The sequence below is a fragment of the Acinonyx jubatus genome, chromosome A2 (assembly GCF_027475565.1).
Source record: "Acinonyx jubatus isolate Ajub_Pintada_27869175 chromosome A2, VMU_Ajub_asm_v1.0, whole genome shotgun sequence".
Taxonomy (NCBI): domain Eukaryota; kingdom Metazoa; phylum Chordata; class Mammalia; order Carnivora; family Felidae; genus Acinonyx; species Acinonyx jubatus.
Genome location: NC_069383.1, coordinates 63573809 through 63593593, shown reverse-complemented (window position 1 = coordinate 63593593; position 19785 = coordinate 63573809). Strand labels below are relative to the sequence as shown.

The 19785-nt window shown below is 36.6% G+C and overlaps 1 protein-coding gene across 3 annotated transcripts in view; it reads right to left on the bottom strand.

The window, feature by feature from the left end:
- The window catches only part of THSD7A (thrombospondin type 1 domain containing 7A), a 434325-nt gene that overhangs the window by 102405 nt on the left and 312135 nt on the right, over positions 1-19785 (bottom strand). For all 3 annotated transcript variants that reach the window (XM_053218410.1, XM_053218412.1, XM_053218411.1), the window contains one exon: positions 4203-4397. In XM_053218410.1, the coding sequence (XP_053074385.1) occupies positions 4203-4397 (195 nt within the window). The remainder of the gene's footprint in view (positions 1-4202; positions 4398-19785) is intronic.

Genomic DNA, 19785 nt, shown 5'->3' with positions numbered 1-19785 from the left:
AAAACCCCAAGTTAAAATATAAACATTCCTCTACCCAATGTTTTATACTTTAAAATACAATTTTTGAAGACTGCTAATTATTTGTGAAAAAAATTGGCACAACTCTATTTTAATTTGCATCTATTCTCTGTATGTTTAAAGCAGGTGTAAATACACACTAAAATTTGGCTGATGAAATTATCGTATCAGGTCATTTTGAACTTTGCAAAAAAAAAAAAGCTCATTTCTTGCTGTGTAAGGATAATTAACTATATAATGAGACTTAAGTTGTTATCATACTCAGTGGAAAACATTTTGAAAATCATGTTTTCTTTTAAGCTAAGTTTATTAAGAGATCTGCAACATGGGTTCAAAAAATTCGGAAGGCTACAAATCTAACATCAATTTTTAATTTATTATTCCAATTCAACATACTGTTAGTTATATTAAAAATATGCCAGGATGAAGTGTTAAAACATTGCTTCCTTTTAGATCTTTCCACATCATTTTTTTTTCAGGGCTAAGAGCATCAGCACTTTTATCCCCTCACTGGGTGGCTAGGCCTGAGACACCAACGAATGACTCTATAAAACTCAGAGGAAACCAGGAGCTAGTGCAAGTCCAGGGAAAAGGGTCAAGGTCACATCGAATGGTCACTGCTATCAAAACAACCCTGGTTGTACACTTTGGCTACCACCTTGTGGTCAGCAAACCAGCGCATGTTGAGGGCCTGGATGGCCTTGTGAGCCAAAGAGGCAATGGAAAACTCCAGAAAAATCGTGGCATGATCTCTGCATCCTTTTCCTTGCATAATTTTAAAGAAGCTTTGGGACCCACCCAAATATACAGTTTATCCAATATAAGGAAGATTTTTACCTCAAGGTATCATACAAATCTAAAAAGAGAAATTCCAATTTTATTTAACCAGAAGTCAAGGCTTAGGAAGCTACACACACACACACACACACACACACACTTATTTTTTTAAGTTGAAAAAAATATTTTTATTTTCTTCAGTATATTAACTACCTACCTCTAGTTGCTACCATTTGTATTTGCTTTCCAAATGACATTTGGATAAGAATCATTTTATGACAATTTTTGTGTATTGCCGATAATAGGTTACAAAGTGTTCCTCAAGACATGCACACACCATAAGAAGACGAAGTAAATCAAGGGTAAGACCAGGAGCTAGCACTCCTTTTTCTAGCACACAGGATTATATTCCCGGCCCACCCTGCCATGATTGAAATGAGGTTCAACTTCAAGCTGTGATTATATGATTTGCTTTGCCAATCAAATAGCAGTAGAAATGATATGTCACTTCTGGATGGAAGAATTTAATGCTGATGTTCTGAAAGCAGCAGAGAGACTCTTCAACTCTTCTTCCACTGGCATGGGGACGAAGACGTAGGTCTTCATATGGAGGTTCAACACTCCAATGCAGACTGTCTTAGCAACTTACCCAGCACCACAGCAAAATTCCCATAAGGGAAAAATAATTTCTCTTTGAAGATTTTGAGCTTCTCAGCTGTTTGTTACTGCAACACAAGTTGGGCTGCTCTAATTAATACAAGAGGTTGTGTAGTCTTCAGCATATAATGTTTAACAGTGAAGTTATGACTGAGGTAAATAAAAATGTATCTTTTATTTTGTGAAGCAGCATTTATTTTGTAAATCCAGATAAATACTTTGCACACAGATTTGTGTGTAAATCTGGATAGATACTTTGCACATGGATTTGCATAGAAGTTATTTCACTAGAAAACTATATGTCTAAGCATGCAATATATAATTCTAATAATGTGACTTTTCCCTTATTGTTATCATAGTAATTTTCTGATTTAGAAAATGAAGAAAATTCATGACACTTACAAAACATTAATTCTTGGGGAATAACAGAAAGACCTACTTTTGTGTAAAATTATAAAGGGTTTCCTACTTAGCAGGGAAACACATTTTAAAACTTCGTGCAAACAAAGTTCTTAAATAATTTCAAAAATAGCTCAAAATTATGAGACTTTTTGTGAAAGAGAAAATATGTTTCAGTATCTAGCAAATAATCGGTACTAAATAGTTTTTGAAGGACAGATTCATTAAATACCTCATATAATTATACAAGTTTCTGTAGCTGTTATTAGCAGAGACAAACATCAGCAGATTCCCTACTGACAGTTTCCTCTATGGTTTCCACGTAAAATTATGTTTTGAATTCATGCCTTTATGATTTACTCTATAAACATCTATAATTTTCCAGCACAGCTTGCTTATGACACAGCTACCAGACTTAATTAAAAATTATCGAAGTCTCACCCTTTCAAACTAAGAAGATGATACATACCAAAGAGCAATCATAAATTTCTGCCTTTAAAGCATTTCATGACCTTTCAGTGTGAAGCATCATGTCTATAGAAATAATGATCTGGTGAGTTCTGCAAGCATGGCAAAATCTCTGCCATGTGACTCACGGGGCAAAAAGTCACTCATTACTAGTCACACAGCAAGTGTCTGCAGAGTATAATAGATTTATAGGAAGCACAGTGACCACAGATCTAATTCTAATGAAGTCCAAGACATAATCTGAGCTGATAGAGTTTGAAGTCCGAATATAATCTATACAAGGTTAGAGTTATTGTTTGACAAGACAAGGAATATGACTTTCTAAAAGGTTCTATCTTTTTGTTTGGTTCCATGATACACTATTTTAGGGGGTTGCAAACAGTTAAATTTATATTAAGGTAACTGGAAAAGGTTTTTGGACACTTTAAAGACAATTATAAATTTTGCTACGGGTTGACTGTGTTAAACATGCTAAATTTTTCTCTCATGTCTTAAGACCAAGATAGTTATATTTTTGCATAGCTATTATATTCACAGACAGCAAGTTTGGCCAAAGGAAAACACCGTCAGGTTTCCATCACGAAAATGTTTCACGAATACAAAAATAAAACTGGCAGCATAAAAATTCCTCCCCAATCTATTATTTGGGGATATACACACAGAGAAACACATGCATGCTACAAAGAGAAATCATTATTTACATGTGCTAAATGGGAAAGAGGAGAAGACTCATTCAGCTTGATAATGTTTCAATAATATGTGCCTATATTCTTGAGACAGAACATGCCTTAATGTGATAGAACTTGATGACTTCTATGTTTTCCTTACTCCTATGATATTCTCAAGAATGGCAACATTAAGTATAACATATCACCCAGTCACACAGAGGCCGAATTAGCATTTGGATGTAAGCCTGAGAGACAATTACCAAGAGCCTTGTATTTCTCTACAATAAAGCTTATACAAGTCACGTATGAATTTATGACACAGCATGTTTTATTTCCCCAGTAGGATGAGGTGATTAAGGAGCAGCATATTTTAAAAATGAACACAGTCAGGGGGACCTGGGTTGTTCAGTCAGTTAAGCGTCTGACTTTGCCTCAGGTCATGATCTCACGGTTTGTGAGTTCGAGCCCCGTGTCAGTCTCTGTGCTGACAGTTCAGAGCCTGGAGGCTGCCTGCTTCCATCCTGTCTCCCTCTCTCTCTCTGCCCCTCACCCACTTGTGCTTTCTCTCTTTCTCTCTCAAAAATAAAATAAACATTAAAAAATTGTTTTTTAAATGAACGCAGTCTACATATATGAGACTTCTGGATCTTAGAACCTATGTTCAGTAACCTGAATGGCAGATAATACATGTAATTTTTAGTCAACCAATAGCTGTGCTAGTGTTTCTCTAAAAACAAACAAACATAAAAACCAAATAATAAAAATCCCACCTTTACTATTGAACATATATGCCTATTTATGAGAAGGTAGAATGAGATTTCAAAAGCAAAAACTGACTACTGAAATAGAGAAAAATAATCAAACCTGACATCTGGAATTTGGGGAGCCTCTTTCAGACTTCTTCCCAGGTTTACCATTTAAACTGGAAAGCAATTACTAGGAGGGTAGAAAGGCAATGTGAGTTTACTTTTAAGAGTCTTTCTTCTTTTATTAAGGATCTATTTTCAAGATTAACTTTGGGGAATGGGAGTAAGTTGCTAAATATGTTAACAGAGATTAAATTTCCTTGATTTCTGGGATTCTGGAAGTAGATCTCCGGCAGATTTTTGTAGAGCATCACCTCAACCAGGGAAGACAAAAAAAAGGGTGGGGGGGGGGGCACTCCAACTTTTGGAAGGAATCCAAATCCCTCGTGAAGCTGGTGGCCAACCTTACCTTCATCACCGGCATAGGCCAGAATAGATCGTGCTCGTATCTGTTTCCCTTCTGTGGTTTTCCCCGAGCAGGTGTGTGAGCAGGAGGACCACGCAGACCACATGCTGAGCACACAGTCCTTTGGGCATGGGGCATAACAGGCCACAGGGATGGGGAAGATGGCATCTCTACACAGCTGTCTGTCAACTTCTTCTCCTGGGGAAGACATCACCACGAACAATCTATCATTTTTTAAATATATGTAAAATGAGCAATTGCAACCAGATGGGCACCAAGATAAATTAGGTTATTTTGTTCTTAGTTAAAAACAAAGCTAAAACAAAGCGTACTAGAGCCAGATGTTAAAAGAACACTAGGAGTAAATATATATCCTTCAGTGGATCTTCTTTTATTATCAGAAGCTTAGGTGTGTCAATCAAGCACAGTGCTGAAAGTGTTTTTATACTACAGATACCAACCTGGTAAGTGATTTTTATATTTATAATATTAACCTTGCAATAAGGAGCATCAATGAATTATGTTCCCCTCTTTATGGCATTGCTAGAAATGAGTCGTCATTTACAGATAACAACTCTATCCATAACATGTACCATATGTTCTCATGAACCAACTCAGGTATCTCTATTTGCAAACTCTCTGTTTCACAGGGAATTTATTTTTGTATGATTGGCAACCTTTTTCTTTCATAAAAAAATATTTTGTTAGTTGGAAATAGCCAGGAAATGTGAATAATAGGATAACACTATAAGCCCACTACTTAAGGTGGGCCTGGTGGGAAGGAGAAACACGACAGAGTAAGCAAACGGCAGAAGATGGTTATCACTCCTGTGCTGAAAACTCTTCAGAAGTTTCTTGTTGCTCTTAAGATAGAGATGAGCAATTTAATACTTTATAAGACCTCAAATGACCTGGCTGTGGTTTCTCTTCCCAGCTTTATCTCACTCCACTCTCTCCCTTACCCTGGGAGCTCTACAGATTGGCACTCATTTAGTATTTGTTGAATGAATACAATGAGATATACAAAAGGCCAATGAGAAAAAAAAATGTTGTTGAGGTTAATAAATGCCAAAGATAACCAAAAGAATTACAAAAAATGACCAAAATATAAGATGAAATGAACTCTATGGCTTAGTTGGTTAATGTCAGGTGCTAATGACATCAACGGAACAGAGTGAAACGAAACACAACCAAAATTTCATCTACTATTTTGCCACAAAATATGACCATAATTCTAGATGAACGTGTGCCTCTCAGAACGTGTGCCTTGGGCCATTATGCTTTCAGGGGAGAAAGAGTGACTGATTGTGCTATTCTTCTTTGCTGTTAGAAAAACAACTCAGAGCTGTTTCTCACTAATGGAAGGTCAGGAGCATCGTGTTAATGTACAGCCTTTTATTCATATATTTGAAAAACAAGACAAAAAATCAAACATCAATTGGAAAGGCCCTAACATGTTAATAGCTACTAGTTTGCAGGGCTTTAAATCATTAGACACAATCAGAAGTCAAGTGGAATGTTAACAGCCATTACTTTGCAAGGTTTTAAGTTATTAGATTTGCTCACTAGTAAGACTCACTGAAACGACAATTGGACTCATCATTATATCGTTCATTTTTCTTTAGTTACTATGATCTGTGTGATCTCTTTTAATTCTGCTTTTATTGGCTTTAGGGTTTGGCCTATCTCCCAGTAAAACACTATGAAGATAGACTGTAGATTTATAGGTACTGAAGGTTCAGTACAAAAATCATTATAGTACAAGCCATTTAATATTCTTCAATTTACATAATAATGATGACTCTTTTTCCTAGTAGACTTTTTTCTGAGTGCAAGAGGGGACTTGCATGTCTTATTTTCTTCATTGCCACTTTTAATGTTCCATCTACTCTCTTTTACTTTCATTTCTAGTATCCTGTGAAAAGTCAGGCAAGTTTGGGGCTACAGCCTACAGTCAGCCAGGAATTACAGTTTTATTTCTTCTCTAATAGTTACTTAATGATTTCTACTCAGAAAAATTTAACTCATTCTGCAACAATTGAACTGTGCTACATGTGTGTTATAAGGTTAATTTGCATTAGCATAAATGATATATTTCTCTTTCTCATAGCATAAACTTAAGGGATGCACAATTTGAATGCTTCTTACTTTACAAGTTATTCTTTTCTTTTCTTTTTTTTTTTTTTTACAACCTGTGTCCGATACCTTATGTTAGCTCATTTTCATTCACCTTGTTTTGCTTAGCCAGGTGTATTTCTGGCCAGGCACAATCCTTCTAGAGTATGTCTCTTTTTTGTTTGTTTATTTTTGAGAGTGAGAGAGGAGAGTGCTTGAGAGTGCACATGCTGACATAGGAGAGGGGAGGGGCAGAGAGAGAAGGGGACAGAGGATCTGAGAGCCTGATGCGGGACTCCAACTCACAAACCCTGAGACCATCACCTAAGCCAAAGCTGGATGCTCAAGTGACTGAGCCACCTAGACAACCCCCCTTTTAGAGTACATTTTAATCCTCTGCAAAGCTATTAAGACTCACCTTGGATCCAACCTCCAAGATTTCCTTAGATTTCAGCCCTTACTTCACTCTCCCCAGCTTTGCCAGGTAAGCCCCTGACCCTGATTGCTCCCAATCGCTTATCATTGTCTTGCATCCAAATAATTACATTATGTTCTAGCCATTATGGCTTTTTCCTCTCGTCTCCTACAGATCAATCTCATCACTGCCTCAGGGCCTTGGCATTGTCTCTTCATTTTGTATGAAAATTTCAGACTTCCTCAGAGATTACTTCTCAATATTCGGGTTTTAGTTCAATTGTCTCCTTCCTAGAGGAGGCTTAATTGATCATACACAAACTCACAGTGACTTCATTTTACTTTTCTTACAGCTTTAATCACCATGGGAAACTTTTAATTAATTGTTTACAAGTTTATTCTCTGACCCTACCACTAGATTAAAAGCCCAATGAGGGCAGGATCTTTATCTGAGTTATTTTATACTCAGAAACTAAAACAGTGCCTAGTACAAAACAGGCACAAAATAATCTTCCCTTAAATGAACAAATGAATTAATTTTAACCTGTTGTTATCAGGAAACAGAATGCTGGACTATAATAACATGGATTTAAGTAAAGTATTTCTTAACTTGCCAAACATTCAAGTGCTCTAGGACTTGGTTAAAGTGTATTCAGTGGGTAGGCAGCATATGCACCAGCTGCCGTTTGCTAGAGATGCAGTCTCTCAGACCCCATCCACTGAATCATTATTTGCATTTTCTAAAGATCCCCAGGTGATGTGCATGTACATAAAATCTGAGAAGCACTATTCTAGGATTTTTCTGCCTTACTCCTCTTGTGTTTTGAATAGCACCATACTGCCTCTTGAAAGGGACAGCTACAAATTCATCTGGATTACATACCTAACATCAATTGTTTCTCTGTGGAACTTCCTTTTATACTTCTCTTCATATAAGGTATACTTAGAGGAAAACATTCATTCTGTGAATACTTACTGATTGCCCATCTTTTGTCAAGCACCGTACTATGAATATTATATACATCATCTCAGCTAATTGTCACAATGAGCTTTTTTTGAGGTATAATTGACATATAATATTGTATTAGTTTCAGGAGCACAACATAATGCTTCAATATTTGTATATATTGTGAAATAATCACCACAATAAGTCTAATTAACATCTGTTTCTACATACAGTTACAATTTTCTCAAGAGATAAAGACTTTTAAAATCTACTTTCTTAGCAACTTTCACATATGCATTACTGAATTATCAACTATAGTCACCATGTTGTACATTACACCCCCATGATTCATTTATTATGTAACTGGATTTCGACCATTCACAACAACCTTCTTTTTTTATGCTTATTTTATTTTACTGAGAGAGGGAGAGGCAGAGAGAGAGGGAGACAGAATCCCACGCTGTCAGCTGAGAGCCCAACCCCACAAACTATGAGATCATGACCTGAGCTGAAAATAAGAGTCAGATGCCTAACAGACTGAGCTGCCCAGTCATCCCTACAATGACCTTCTGATACCGATATTAACATCTAATTTTTACTTTAAAGGGAAAAAAATGAAGATCAGAAAGTTTAAGCTCACTGTTTCAAAGAACAGAAGTTTAACTAAAGAAGCAGAGATCTTAAATGTTTTCTAGTCAACTTCTAATCTACAGTTTTTTTAGAGAGAGTGCATGTGTGCATGTGAGCTGCAGGGGGTGGGGGTGTGGAAGGGGGGAGAGGGAGAGGGAGAGGGAGAGAGAGAGAGAGAGAGAGAGAGAGAGAGAGAAAGAGAGAGAGAGAAAGAGAAAGAGAGGGGGGTGGAGAGAGAATCCTAAGCAGGTTCCATGCACAGCGAAAAGTCCAACATGGGGCTTGATCCCACGACCCTAGGATCATGACCTGAACCTAAAACAAGAGCTCAGCTGACTAAGACACCCAGACACCGTGCCAATCAACTTTTTTAAGTGGCATGGTAGTATGGAGAACTTGACATGCCAAGAGAGTTACTAATGGATGAGTCTTTATCTACAAAGATGTCAAGAAACGGGCACTCTAAATTGTTTCTCAGGGCAAAGTGAAGCATAGGGGTGGCGGTATACTGTGTCAAATACAAAGAGTATGCATGTTGACATGTCCAAGGTTACCTATTTTGGTTTATAGCCATTGAAAAAATGGCAATGGATCTGTGAAAATATGAAATTATTTAGATCCTTGACTTTGGTTTTGACAGGTGCTTTAATCAACTCAATTAACTGACCACTAACTGGAACCCTTAGGAAGTGTGCTCTGTCTCTTTTAATGTTTGTTTATTTTTGAGAGAGAGAGAGAGAAAGTCAGAGTACAAGCAGGAGAGGCAGAGAGAGAGGGAGACACAGAATGTGAAGCAGGCTCCAGGCTCTGAGCTGTCAGCACAGAGCCCGATGTGGGACTAGAACCCACAAACCACGAGATCGTGACCTGAGCCAAAGTTGGATGCTTAAACTACTGAGCCACCCAGGCACCCCTGAAGTGTGCTCTTTTAAGCTCAATCTCCAGGAGCACTCCAGGCACAAGTCATCAGGGAAACATTACGGAGGAAAGAAAAGTTGGGTTTATGGCTATCACAGGTAATTCCATAATTTGTCTTTCCAGTCACTTTCTATGAGTGTAACTTCTATTTTATTGTTCATATGAAAAGCGACCCGGAAAATAAAGTCACTATTTATTAGTGCTGCAGAAAATAACTTCATCCCTCCTCTTCACATTAAAACTTGTTTTTGATGGATAAACACTATTTTAATTAGATAAGAACTGTTTTGCATGACATTATTTCAGAGAATCTATGTACATATCCAAATATCAGGTTCATGTAAATTCTTTCCATACAGAAGAATGAAAATTTTACTGGGAAAATTTTACTGGGAAACTTTTACTGGGAAAATTGGGAAATTCTATTTTTCCATATCTACTACCCTACTCTTATCACATTTTTGACTACCATATGTCCCCATTATAGAACCTTTCGAGATTTTGATTATCTGAGTGTGCATCCAAATAAATCTGGGCAGACAGATCTAATGATCATAATAGTGAATGATGTGGTTCTACATTTCATGGAGGTGAAGACCAGTGCAACCTGGTTTGCTTTCTGTAGTCTTTCTGGGGATGATTTCTTAGCTAGGCACTAAACATGAAGTCATAAACTTTTAGAATCCTCACACTTGCCTTTGTATATTAAATATACTATATATTGTTTTTGCCATGCATTTACCAACATAAAAGTTTTAAAGGATTGGTTTATATTTATGAGACTTGTATTTTCCACCTATGAAGCTCTATATACCTTAACTAAACCTACAAAAATGTATATTTCATATGAATTATATAACACAGAAAGAAGTGAATGAACCATTGTCTACATATTAAAACTTCTGCTTTATTTTGAAGCCTTAACTAAGCTTAAGTAAGCATATCTGGCTTAAACTTATTTAAACTTATATAAAAGGTTGAGAAATAAAATGAATACACTTGGGTTTAGCTATTTTTATGAACTCAAAACAAGACTTCAGTGTTTAAGTGGGTGCCTTCCTATCTCTTCACAAATACAGTTTTAAGAATATTTTTTAAAATAATTCATCATTTAATCAATTTAAACATGTATTTTGACATCTTTAAAGTAACCTCCAAATTTTCCCCTTGTTTGGTCTATTTCATGAAATTCACCAAACTCATGAACTCTTCTGAAATATCTCCTTTCATTCTACTGTGTTCCCATTATCAGGATAAGAGAATTGAACATCTGTTTGAAGTAATTACACTAAAAATTCATGACAATTTCCATAAAAATAAAACAAAATGAGAAGAATGATCAGACGATACACTTCTTTTTCTTAGTAAAAGTATATACTGAAAGTTTATTAGATTCATTGTACTGGAGCTTAAACGTTATATAAAAGATAAATCTTGGTTTATGAAGGTTTTTATAGTTTCAAGGTTTTTATAGCTTAGGAGATGAGCAAAGAACACAACATTAATACAGTAAAAATATAATTAATTATATTTTAATGTAAGGCATATACATGTTCAGCACTATTCCTTAATGTTCCTTGCATTATTCTCATTTCGTTTTAATCATAGAAATGTTCAGATTGTGATAGCTGACTTTCAACAGTCATGGTAGTACTATGTGCAATGTACCTCCAGAAGGCATTGACGAATTGAAACTTACCAATGTAATGGACCTGAGAGGGGCATAAACAGAAAGGAGACATTAAAGCAGAGAGAAACCAGACACAGAGCCAAGGTTTTTAAAAAGCACACTATTTAGAAAGCCTCTAGTACCATATTTTTGGGATAGATTTTCCTTGCCAGACTTACACAAACTCTATAGCAATTCTGAGAATTATTATTGAGTTGTTGATGTCTTTTGTATTCTTCAGAAATTGTCTTAAAAATTCATGTTGACTTCTGATAGTGGCATTCATTATTTGTATATTTACTTATTTATTGATAGCCAGTATAAATTCACAAAAGAAATGAGATGGGAAAAGAATGAAGTCTTGTATTTGCTTGGATCTTTTCAGAGAGCATTTTCATATAACCATCTTATCTGAACTTTATAACAACTGTAGGATATATAAGTCTGGAATCACTCTCAGCTTACTCAAGTAAAAGACCAGTGAATGGAGTCTTATAACTCTTTCTTTGTTCCTCTTGTTGAAAAGAAGCTTCCTATCTCTTCATCTTTCATGGGAAGTTTCCAAATAATTTTTAAACCCTGCTTTCCCTCACCTATCACATCCAGGTAGTGAATCTGATTTATTCAATATACTAAGCATCACCTTACCCCATGTTTTCTTCTAGGCAATTATGTACTTTCCTCCAACCTCCTGCTGTCTCCCATTTCCCCTGCAGCCCATCACCCATTCTGACCCCCAAAATATGTTTCTAAAATGCAAACATAGGCCAACCTATTAGCTGAGGGTCAAATTCCTTAGTGGGATACAGGAAATCCTCATCTTCTGTCACTGCCTCACATTCTCCCTACATCCTATCCAGAGAAAGCCATTTGATTCTCTAGGAACTGAAATGCTGCTCTCTCATTCCTCTGCTATTTGTTGGACACTGTTCTCCATGTCTGCTTGCCCCACCCTCTTGCTAAGTCACTTTTTAGGACTGTGAACCTTCTCAAGTTCCCCAGAGGGAGTTGTGCTCTACACTTTCTGTTCGCACAACACTGTAAACATATCATTTTAAAGAAGTTTGATAATTTTTTACTCACTCACCTTTACCTCCAATTAGCCTATGAGAACCTTCTGGTCAGGGATTTTGTCTTATTCAATATATTTATATCTGAAGTCTTTGGTTCAGTTACTATCAAAACTAAAGAGGTTTGCAGCAAATGTTTGCTGGATGAGGGGGGAAAAAAGGATTAGAAATCTCAGGACATGCTTTTCTCTTCTGAAAAGGCCACTTGTGTTTATAGATTTTCAACTTTTAGTCTATTAGACCCTGATCAAGATGGGCTTAACATTACCCTTAGCTTGTCTGAGCCTGACAGGTTCCTTCCTGTCTCTAGGTCCCCGACCTTCCCTTTCTTAAGACATTTATTAAAAAAAAAAAAAAAAAAAAAAAAACCTTGCAATTTTAAATTCTTTTTCTGCCCCTTTGAAATTTATGTAAATTTATTCTAATCTCTTCTCAGTCTCACAGCCCAGGAAATATCTTTCTCTAGGATTTGGGAACCATCTCTTAGACATGGAAACATCAAAGGAGGTAATGCCCTGTTACCTCAGTCTTTGTAGGATAGTAGGTCTCAGACTTCTTCAATGGGTGGCAGTTAGCAAACAGACTTGGCCTACTGAGAATAATATTTGCAAACTCAGGAGTAACTGAATGTACTCAACAAACACATCCCATTCATCAGTTTCTTCCCTGTGGTCCTCAACTGCTTTCTCACTAATTCACCCAATACTTAAAAACATTCCTGCCTTTTGTTTCTTTGCAGTTGATTTCAGTTCTATTGTAATAGTTTAGAATAAAGTCTTCGTGTGCAACTCTGTTTGGTGCAGTTTTTGAAACTAATTCACATCCAATTTATTACCATAAGCTTATTCTTCTCTTTTCATCTTAAAAAAATTCTATGTATTCACCTACTAACTTTTAAATACCTTTAAGCAATCTAGAATCTTTATACTATAATTATTTTTAGGATTTTCCTGCTCTTTCATCATCTTCTTCAAAACCTTTCCATTTCCAATAAGTGTATCTTTTATATTCTCATTATGTTTTCTTCCCTTTCATCTTTGTTGTGTTACTTGAAGTCTCTGTCTGTTTTCATTCCTTCATGGTACTGCAAAATGAATCAGGTGACCCTGACGTAAAAAAAAAAAAAAAAAAAGCTGCCTTCCTTTCCCCAGCAGCATCCACTTTCCAAATCTATGTCCTGATATGGTCATTAACACAACCTTTAACTTCATTTTTGAGATGAAGCCCATTCTAACAAAGTATAGTAACTAACATTTGTTAGAAATAAATGATGAAAATTTTGTGCTAAATCCATACACAACTCTGCATTTTTATGCTTCACTGAATTTTAGGTACTCCTAGTTTAAACCGTACATGTAGGCAAACAACTATCACTACATCCATGATTTACTTTCCTAATAATTCAGGTTGAGGACTTCACTTGGGATTGGGCTGAAAAAAAGGAAAAAGGGCGTGTTTATACTTTGCAAAATCTGACATCAGGCACATGGCTTAGTATCAACTATCGTGACACATTTTTTTATGCATGCTCTCTATGTGTGTAATATATTAAGCATATAACTGAAAGCACATGTGTTTTGAAATAAAAATGTGAGACGTGTTTACTTAATTTCATTTAACTGAAACTAATACTTCATTTTTATGACTTTCCTGTTATCTATTTGTGTGTCTGCCTGAAAGCCCCAGACTACCCAGCCTTGTTTATTTTCAGTGACTAAAAAGTGAACTGAGACTCATGTTTTTAAAAGCACTATGGAAACTCCAGAAAATTCAAATAATAACTTTATCTCTGGCATGATTTTAAATTAAACAGTTTTATTTGTTCTTATTTCTCCCAGATTTGTTCATTGCATATTTTTATTCTAGAGATTCTAGACTAGTTCTTTCTTGCAGCTTCATTATTCTTAATTATTTTTGAGTTTGAAATTATCTACAATGTTAATTTCACCTCCTCCAAATTTACCCTTTTAGTAATGAGAAGTCAAACTTCCCTGGTTCAAATTCTAGCTTTACCACCTATTAACTATGTACCCTGGAGCAAATGATTTAATTTTTTCTAAGATTCAGTTTCATAATCTACAGATGGAGGCTAATAATAGTACTTATTTTATGGTACAGATGAGGGACCATAAGGAAAGCTGAAGGCCAAGCACAAGCTAGCACCCCCACTTCCCATCAGGGGGGATATGGTGTGATATTCCTCAAGCACTCATGACCGCCCAAGAACAAAGGAAAGGAAAGAAAACAAATGATTAACTGATAGATCAAAGTCATACAGGCCATGGGTCTCCACTGGTTTACAAATGTCTTAGTAAATTATAAGAAAATGGCAATCTTATCAATAGCCTAATCTCCAGAAACCTACAGATTCAGTTTCCTAGAGTCCCTAGTATCACCCTCTCCTCCATAGTGATGTGGGGAACAAAGGTAAGAAGGAAATGGCAGCTAAATTAAGTTTCCTTATAATCTGCAGTTTAATGAAAAACAGTTGAGGCAGACAGAAAAGGAACTCCCTACTGTCTTAATGTTAATACTTTGCCAGAAGGAAAAACCACCTTAGCTTGACAATAGCTAGGCCTCCAGCATCCTGTGAGTCTTCTTTAGCATATGAAAATCCCTTTGGAAACTTTCCCTAGACTTTACCTTCTCCAACTCCATAGTATATAACCAGTCTCTCCTCAGGGTCCTGGGGCAGCTCTTTCTGCCCATGGGTTCTTCCCCGTGCTTTAATAAAATCACCTTTTTGCACCAAAGATGTTCTCAAGAATTCTTTCTTGATCACTGGCTCTGAATCCTACCACCACTCCCAAACCTCATCAGTATTATTATGCATAATAAATGAGTTTTTAAAAAATTAAGTTCCTAGCTCAGTGTCTGGTACATAGTTGAAAAATGTTCTCTATTTTAACAATACCATGCCCACTTTCCTCACCTCCTTTCAGTGGAGTAGCTGACCATTCCTTCCACACCATGATAAGAATGGAGGTGCTCCACTGTGTTTCAGTCAACTTGAATTAATGTGCTTTATTATTTTCCCCTAATTCTGCTTATAAGTGGACTTGCTTACCATACCTTATAAGGTATAAGTAAGAACAATTTTACCGATCTGACTTAACAATTTGTTAAAGTGCTAAGATTGTGAGGAAATACAGAAAACTCAGGAAAAGCCAATGTGTGTAATTATGAGTATTAAATGTTATAGTTCATATTTTGAAAATTATTTATAGTTGAGTTAGAGATACTTTTGGCCCTCAATAATTTTTAATTTAATTTTTTATTTTTTAAATTTACATCCAAATTAGTTAGTATATAGTGAAACAATGATTTCAGGAATAGATTCCTTAATGCCCCTTACCCATTTAGCCCATCCCCCCTCCCACAACTCCTCCAGCAACCCTCAGTTTGTTCTCCATATTTATGAGTCTCTTCTTTTTCTCCCCCCCCATCCTGTTTTTGTATTATTTTTGTTTCCCTTCCCTTATGTTCATCTGTTTTGTCTCTTAAAGTCCTCATATGAGTGAAGTCATATGATTTTTGTCTTTCTCTGAGTAATTTCACTTAGCATAATACCCTCTAGTTCCATCCAAGTAGTTGCAATGGCAAGATTTCATTCTTTTTGATTGCCGAGTAATACTCCATTGTATATGTATACCACATCTTCTTTATCCATTCATACATAGATGGACATTTGGGCTCTTTCCATACTTTGGCTATTATTGATAGTGCTGCTATAAACATGGGGGTGCATGTGTCCCTTCAAAACAGCACACCCGTATCCCGTGGATAAATGCCTAGTAGTGCAATTGCTGGGTAGTAGGGTAGTTCTATTGTTAGTTTTTTGAAGAACCTCTATACTGTTTTCCAGAGTGACTGCACCAGCTTGCATTCCCAGGCCCTCAGTAAAATTTTTAATTAAAAGTTAAACTACAGAATATTGTGCTCACAGCGATAAGCAGAAGTACCAAGACATGTGGCATCTTATAATGCTCTTTTAGTGCCCTTTCTCTTGATGGATTAAATCATTTACATTGACTTTTCTTTTTAAATTTTGTTTTTTACTTGTTTTGAAAGAGACAGCCCAAGCAGGGGAGGGACAGAGAGAAAGAGAGAGATAGGGAGAGAGAATCCCAAGCAGGGTCCACACTGTCAGTGCAAAGGCTGATGCGGGGCTCGATCTCAGGAACCATGAGATCATGACCTGAGCTGAAGTCAGACACTTAGCTGACTGAGTCACCCAGGTGCCCATACAGTGACTTAAACAGTATAAGCTAAATAGCTGCACACAATTACTTTCAGTCTTCAAGGCTTCAGCATCTTCTAGACAAGAAAAAAAAAAGCTACTTTCAGAAGTGTTATGTAGTACAGTGAACTACATTACAGTACTAAACGAGTTATGTAGCAGGCTTATTTTGAAGTTATCAATACAATCAACAAAATAACCACATTTATTATAATCTATTGATTTAATTACCTTTAAAAGCTTATGTAAAAAGAGAGTTCCACATCAAGTATTGCAACAGTATTCCATTTGCCTCTTTGATGAAGTACAACTCCTGTTTTGATCTCTCCAGCCTCTTCCTCCCTCACACCAATGCATCTTGTGGGTTCTATCCCAGTCAGTTCCTCACGGAAGCTTGCAGGGCTCTCTTTGAATGAGCGCCCTTGGAATGGCTTTCCCTTTGTTTTGTTCTCTTTTTTTTTATTCCCCAGGTCTTGGTTTCAGGTCTTTCTCTGAGGGAGTCTCATATTTACAATCTGTCCTGCAAATTATCAACCAAAGAGTCTGCCAGCCACACTGCTGTGATTACATTACACCCTCAAATGACTACCTGTAGTTCTCCAAATCAAGCATGCGTTTGTGTCTGTGGTGTTTTAAGACATTCCACCAACTGCCCTCACTTGGCATATCTTATCTAACAAGTCCATTTGCCATGTTCTGGGGAAAGTTGCAACCAGACGAGGCCCAGGAGACCGTATTGCCTAGAAAAGGATGATTCTCTACATATATCAACTTTTACCACCTGTCTGTCTGTACTCCTACATTTTGGGATCTCTTACATACTCACATAAATAAAAAGAAAGCATAGTTATTCTATAGATAGTTGTTCAAAGATCATGGTATGCAAGCAAGTCTACAGAGTAATGGCAAAAGTATAAAGAAAAAAAAGGTAGACAGACATATATGTGGCCTTTGTAATCATGCGAGGATTAAGAAGACCAAATCACTTAGACATATTATATTTACCCCATAAAAATATGCACCAATAATCATAGCATAAAATTTTGGTTACCAATAGAGACTGGATTGATGAGATGATGAGATATGGCACAGTTTATACAAGGGCACATTTTGAACACTGAAATTTGAACCGTTTTGAGGAAATGAAAGCTGAATTGGAACTGAAGAAACGAGGCAGTAAAAAAGGTAGGAGTTTGGACTATGTGGGAAGACTCTGAAGCAGAAACGAATTCAAAGAAAGAATTGTCACCGTTAAACTTTTCCAAGATCTTCCCCTCTGTTCTCTGATGAATCCATATAGAAACACTGTAACTTTGGACCATAAACAAACACTAGGTTGAGAGCCATAGGATATTAAGTGATAATTTCCCTTTTTTTCTTCATAGTTACAGTGGAATATCTGCCACCAAATCACAAGAAAATAATCTCAGGGAAAATGAAGTTTCAATGATGGAGAAAGTGTTATGCTGTTAATTGGTCTGAAAGCTATTTGCTTTTGTGCTGAAAACCACAAACATGTTAGGAACCCCTAGCTTATTTCATCAACAGTTAATATTTATAAAAAGCTGTTCAGGGCCATCCTGGAGTTAACAGCAATTTTAAGAGTTTGTAGTAAAAGTGTATGCACCTGATACAGAAAGAGCATCATCAGTTCAATACCTGAGATAGAAAGTCCCTGTTAAAGTAATAAAAAAAAAAAAAAAAGCAAACCATGACTAATGAATATCTGCCAAAAGAAAATCTGAGAGTTCCATTAAAGGATTCATACTGTAATGATAAAGAAGGAGGTGATTAGTCTGAGATGGGTCAAAATGGAACTCAGGAAGCAGTCAACATATGTCAAAATTAAAGGACAGTGAGAACAGGGACTGGCAAAAGATAGAGAAATTACTCTAGCTCCACATCTGGTAGAGGACTTTCTGAATAAACCTGTCTTTAGGTCCTGTTAGAGAACTACTCAGCTGGATCTACCAAGCGAGGTCTCAGAAATTTTCATTTAAAAAAAAGATCCTTCAGGTAGGTGTGGGGCAGTGCTAGATGCAATATAAGAGGATCCTGAACTGACTTCCTTCCACAGATACGCTGTATCTACAGCTACATGTAGAAAAAACTCTGAAAATGACTTGAAAACTAATTGAAGACATGCTTCGCATCAAGCAAGAAAAGGGCCACATCAAAGCAGGCAGGAGAGGTAGAGTCTCATCAAACATTCTGCCTCTGACACAGCAACACACAATCAGGAGGGATTTCACAAATCTGAAACTTCTCCCTGGGGAGCAGAATTTGTATTCCATATCAGAAACCCCAACCCTTAAGTCCTACACCTTTATATCAGATACCCCAATCCTTAAGACAGCCCCCAAAACATCTGGCTTTGAAAACCAATAGGGTTTGTGTCCATGACACTTGGGTAAGGTTGCTGTGAACAGCAAGACTGCTCTTGAAGGGCTTTCATGCAGTCTCACTCGTCCCAGGGCCCAGGGCAGAATCAGCAGTTTGTAAAGCCCTCAGCCTATATGTGAAGGAGATTCACTTACTAATGTTAAAGCATCTACTGGAGGAGTAGGGGCCTGGTGGATTCTCTCCAGAGATGGAGGTTTTGCCAACACCATTTTTGTACTCTCCTTGTGCCTCACTAAAGCTGGCAGGAGATGTCTTGTACTCTTCTTCTGCCTTGCTAAAGCTGGCCAGCTATATGCTGTCTATAGGAGACCCAATCAGATGTAAGGACGCATACAGACTAAAAGTGAAGGATGGAAAAAGATGTTCCATACAAACAGAGCCAAAGAAAAGCTGGGGTAGCTATACTTGTAACAGACAAAATAGACTTTAAAACAAAGACTGTACAAAAAGCAAAGAAAAGCATTACATAATGATAAAGTTGTCAATCCAAGAAGATATAAAATTTATAAATACTTATGCAGTGCACATAGGAGCACCTGATATATAAAATAAATATTCACATACCTAAAGGAAGAGATAGACAGCAATACAGTAATAGTAAGGGACCTTAATACCCCACTTACATCAACAGATAAATCATCCACACAAAAAATAAATAAGGAAATACTGGCCTTAAATGACACATTAGACTACATGGACTTAATATATACAGAACATTCCTTCCCAAACCAGCAGAATATACATTCTTGTCATGTGCACATAGAACATTCTCAAGGACAGATGACCTGTTAGGACAAAGAATAGTTCTTAATATTTTTTTTAAAGGAGAAAGAAGTTTATTGAATAGATTCCAAGGAAGCAGCAAACAGGACAGTAAAGAAGAGACTGTCTGCCATGAGGTGGTGGTGAGGGGCCATAGCTGCAGGGCGAAGTGAGTAGGTATAAGAACATATGGAATTTTCCTTGAGTCTCAATAAATTTAAGATTTCCTGACTACAATGGTATTAAATTAGAAAAGAACTACAAGAAGAAACCTGGAAGAATTACGAATAGGTGGAGATTAAACAACATGCTGCTGAACAGCCAATGGGTCAATGAAGAAATCAAATGAGAAATCGAAAAATATCATGAGAAAATGAAAGTGAAAAGCAATATATCAAAACGTATGGCTTGCAGCAAAA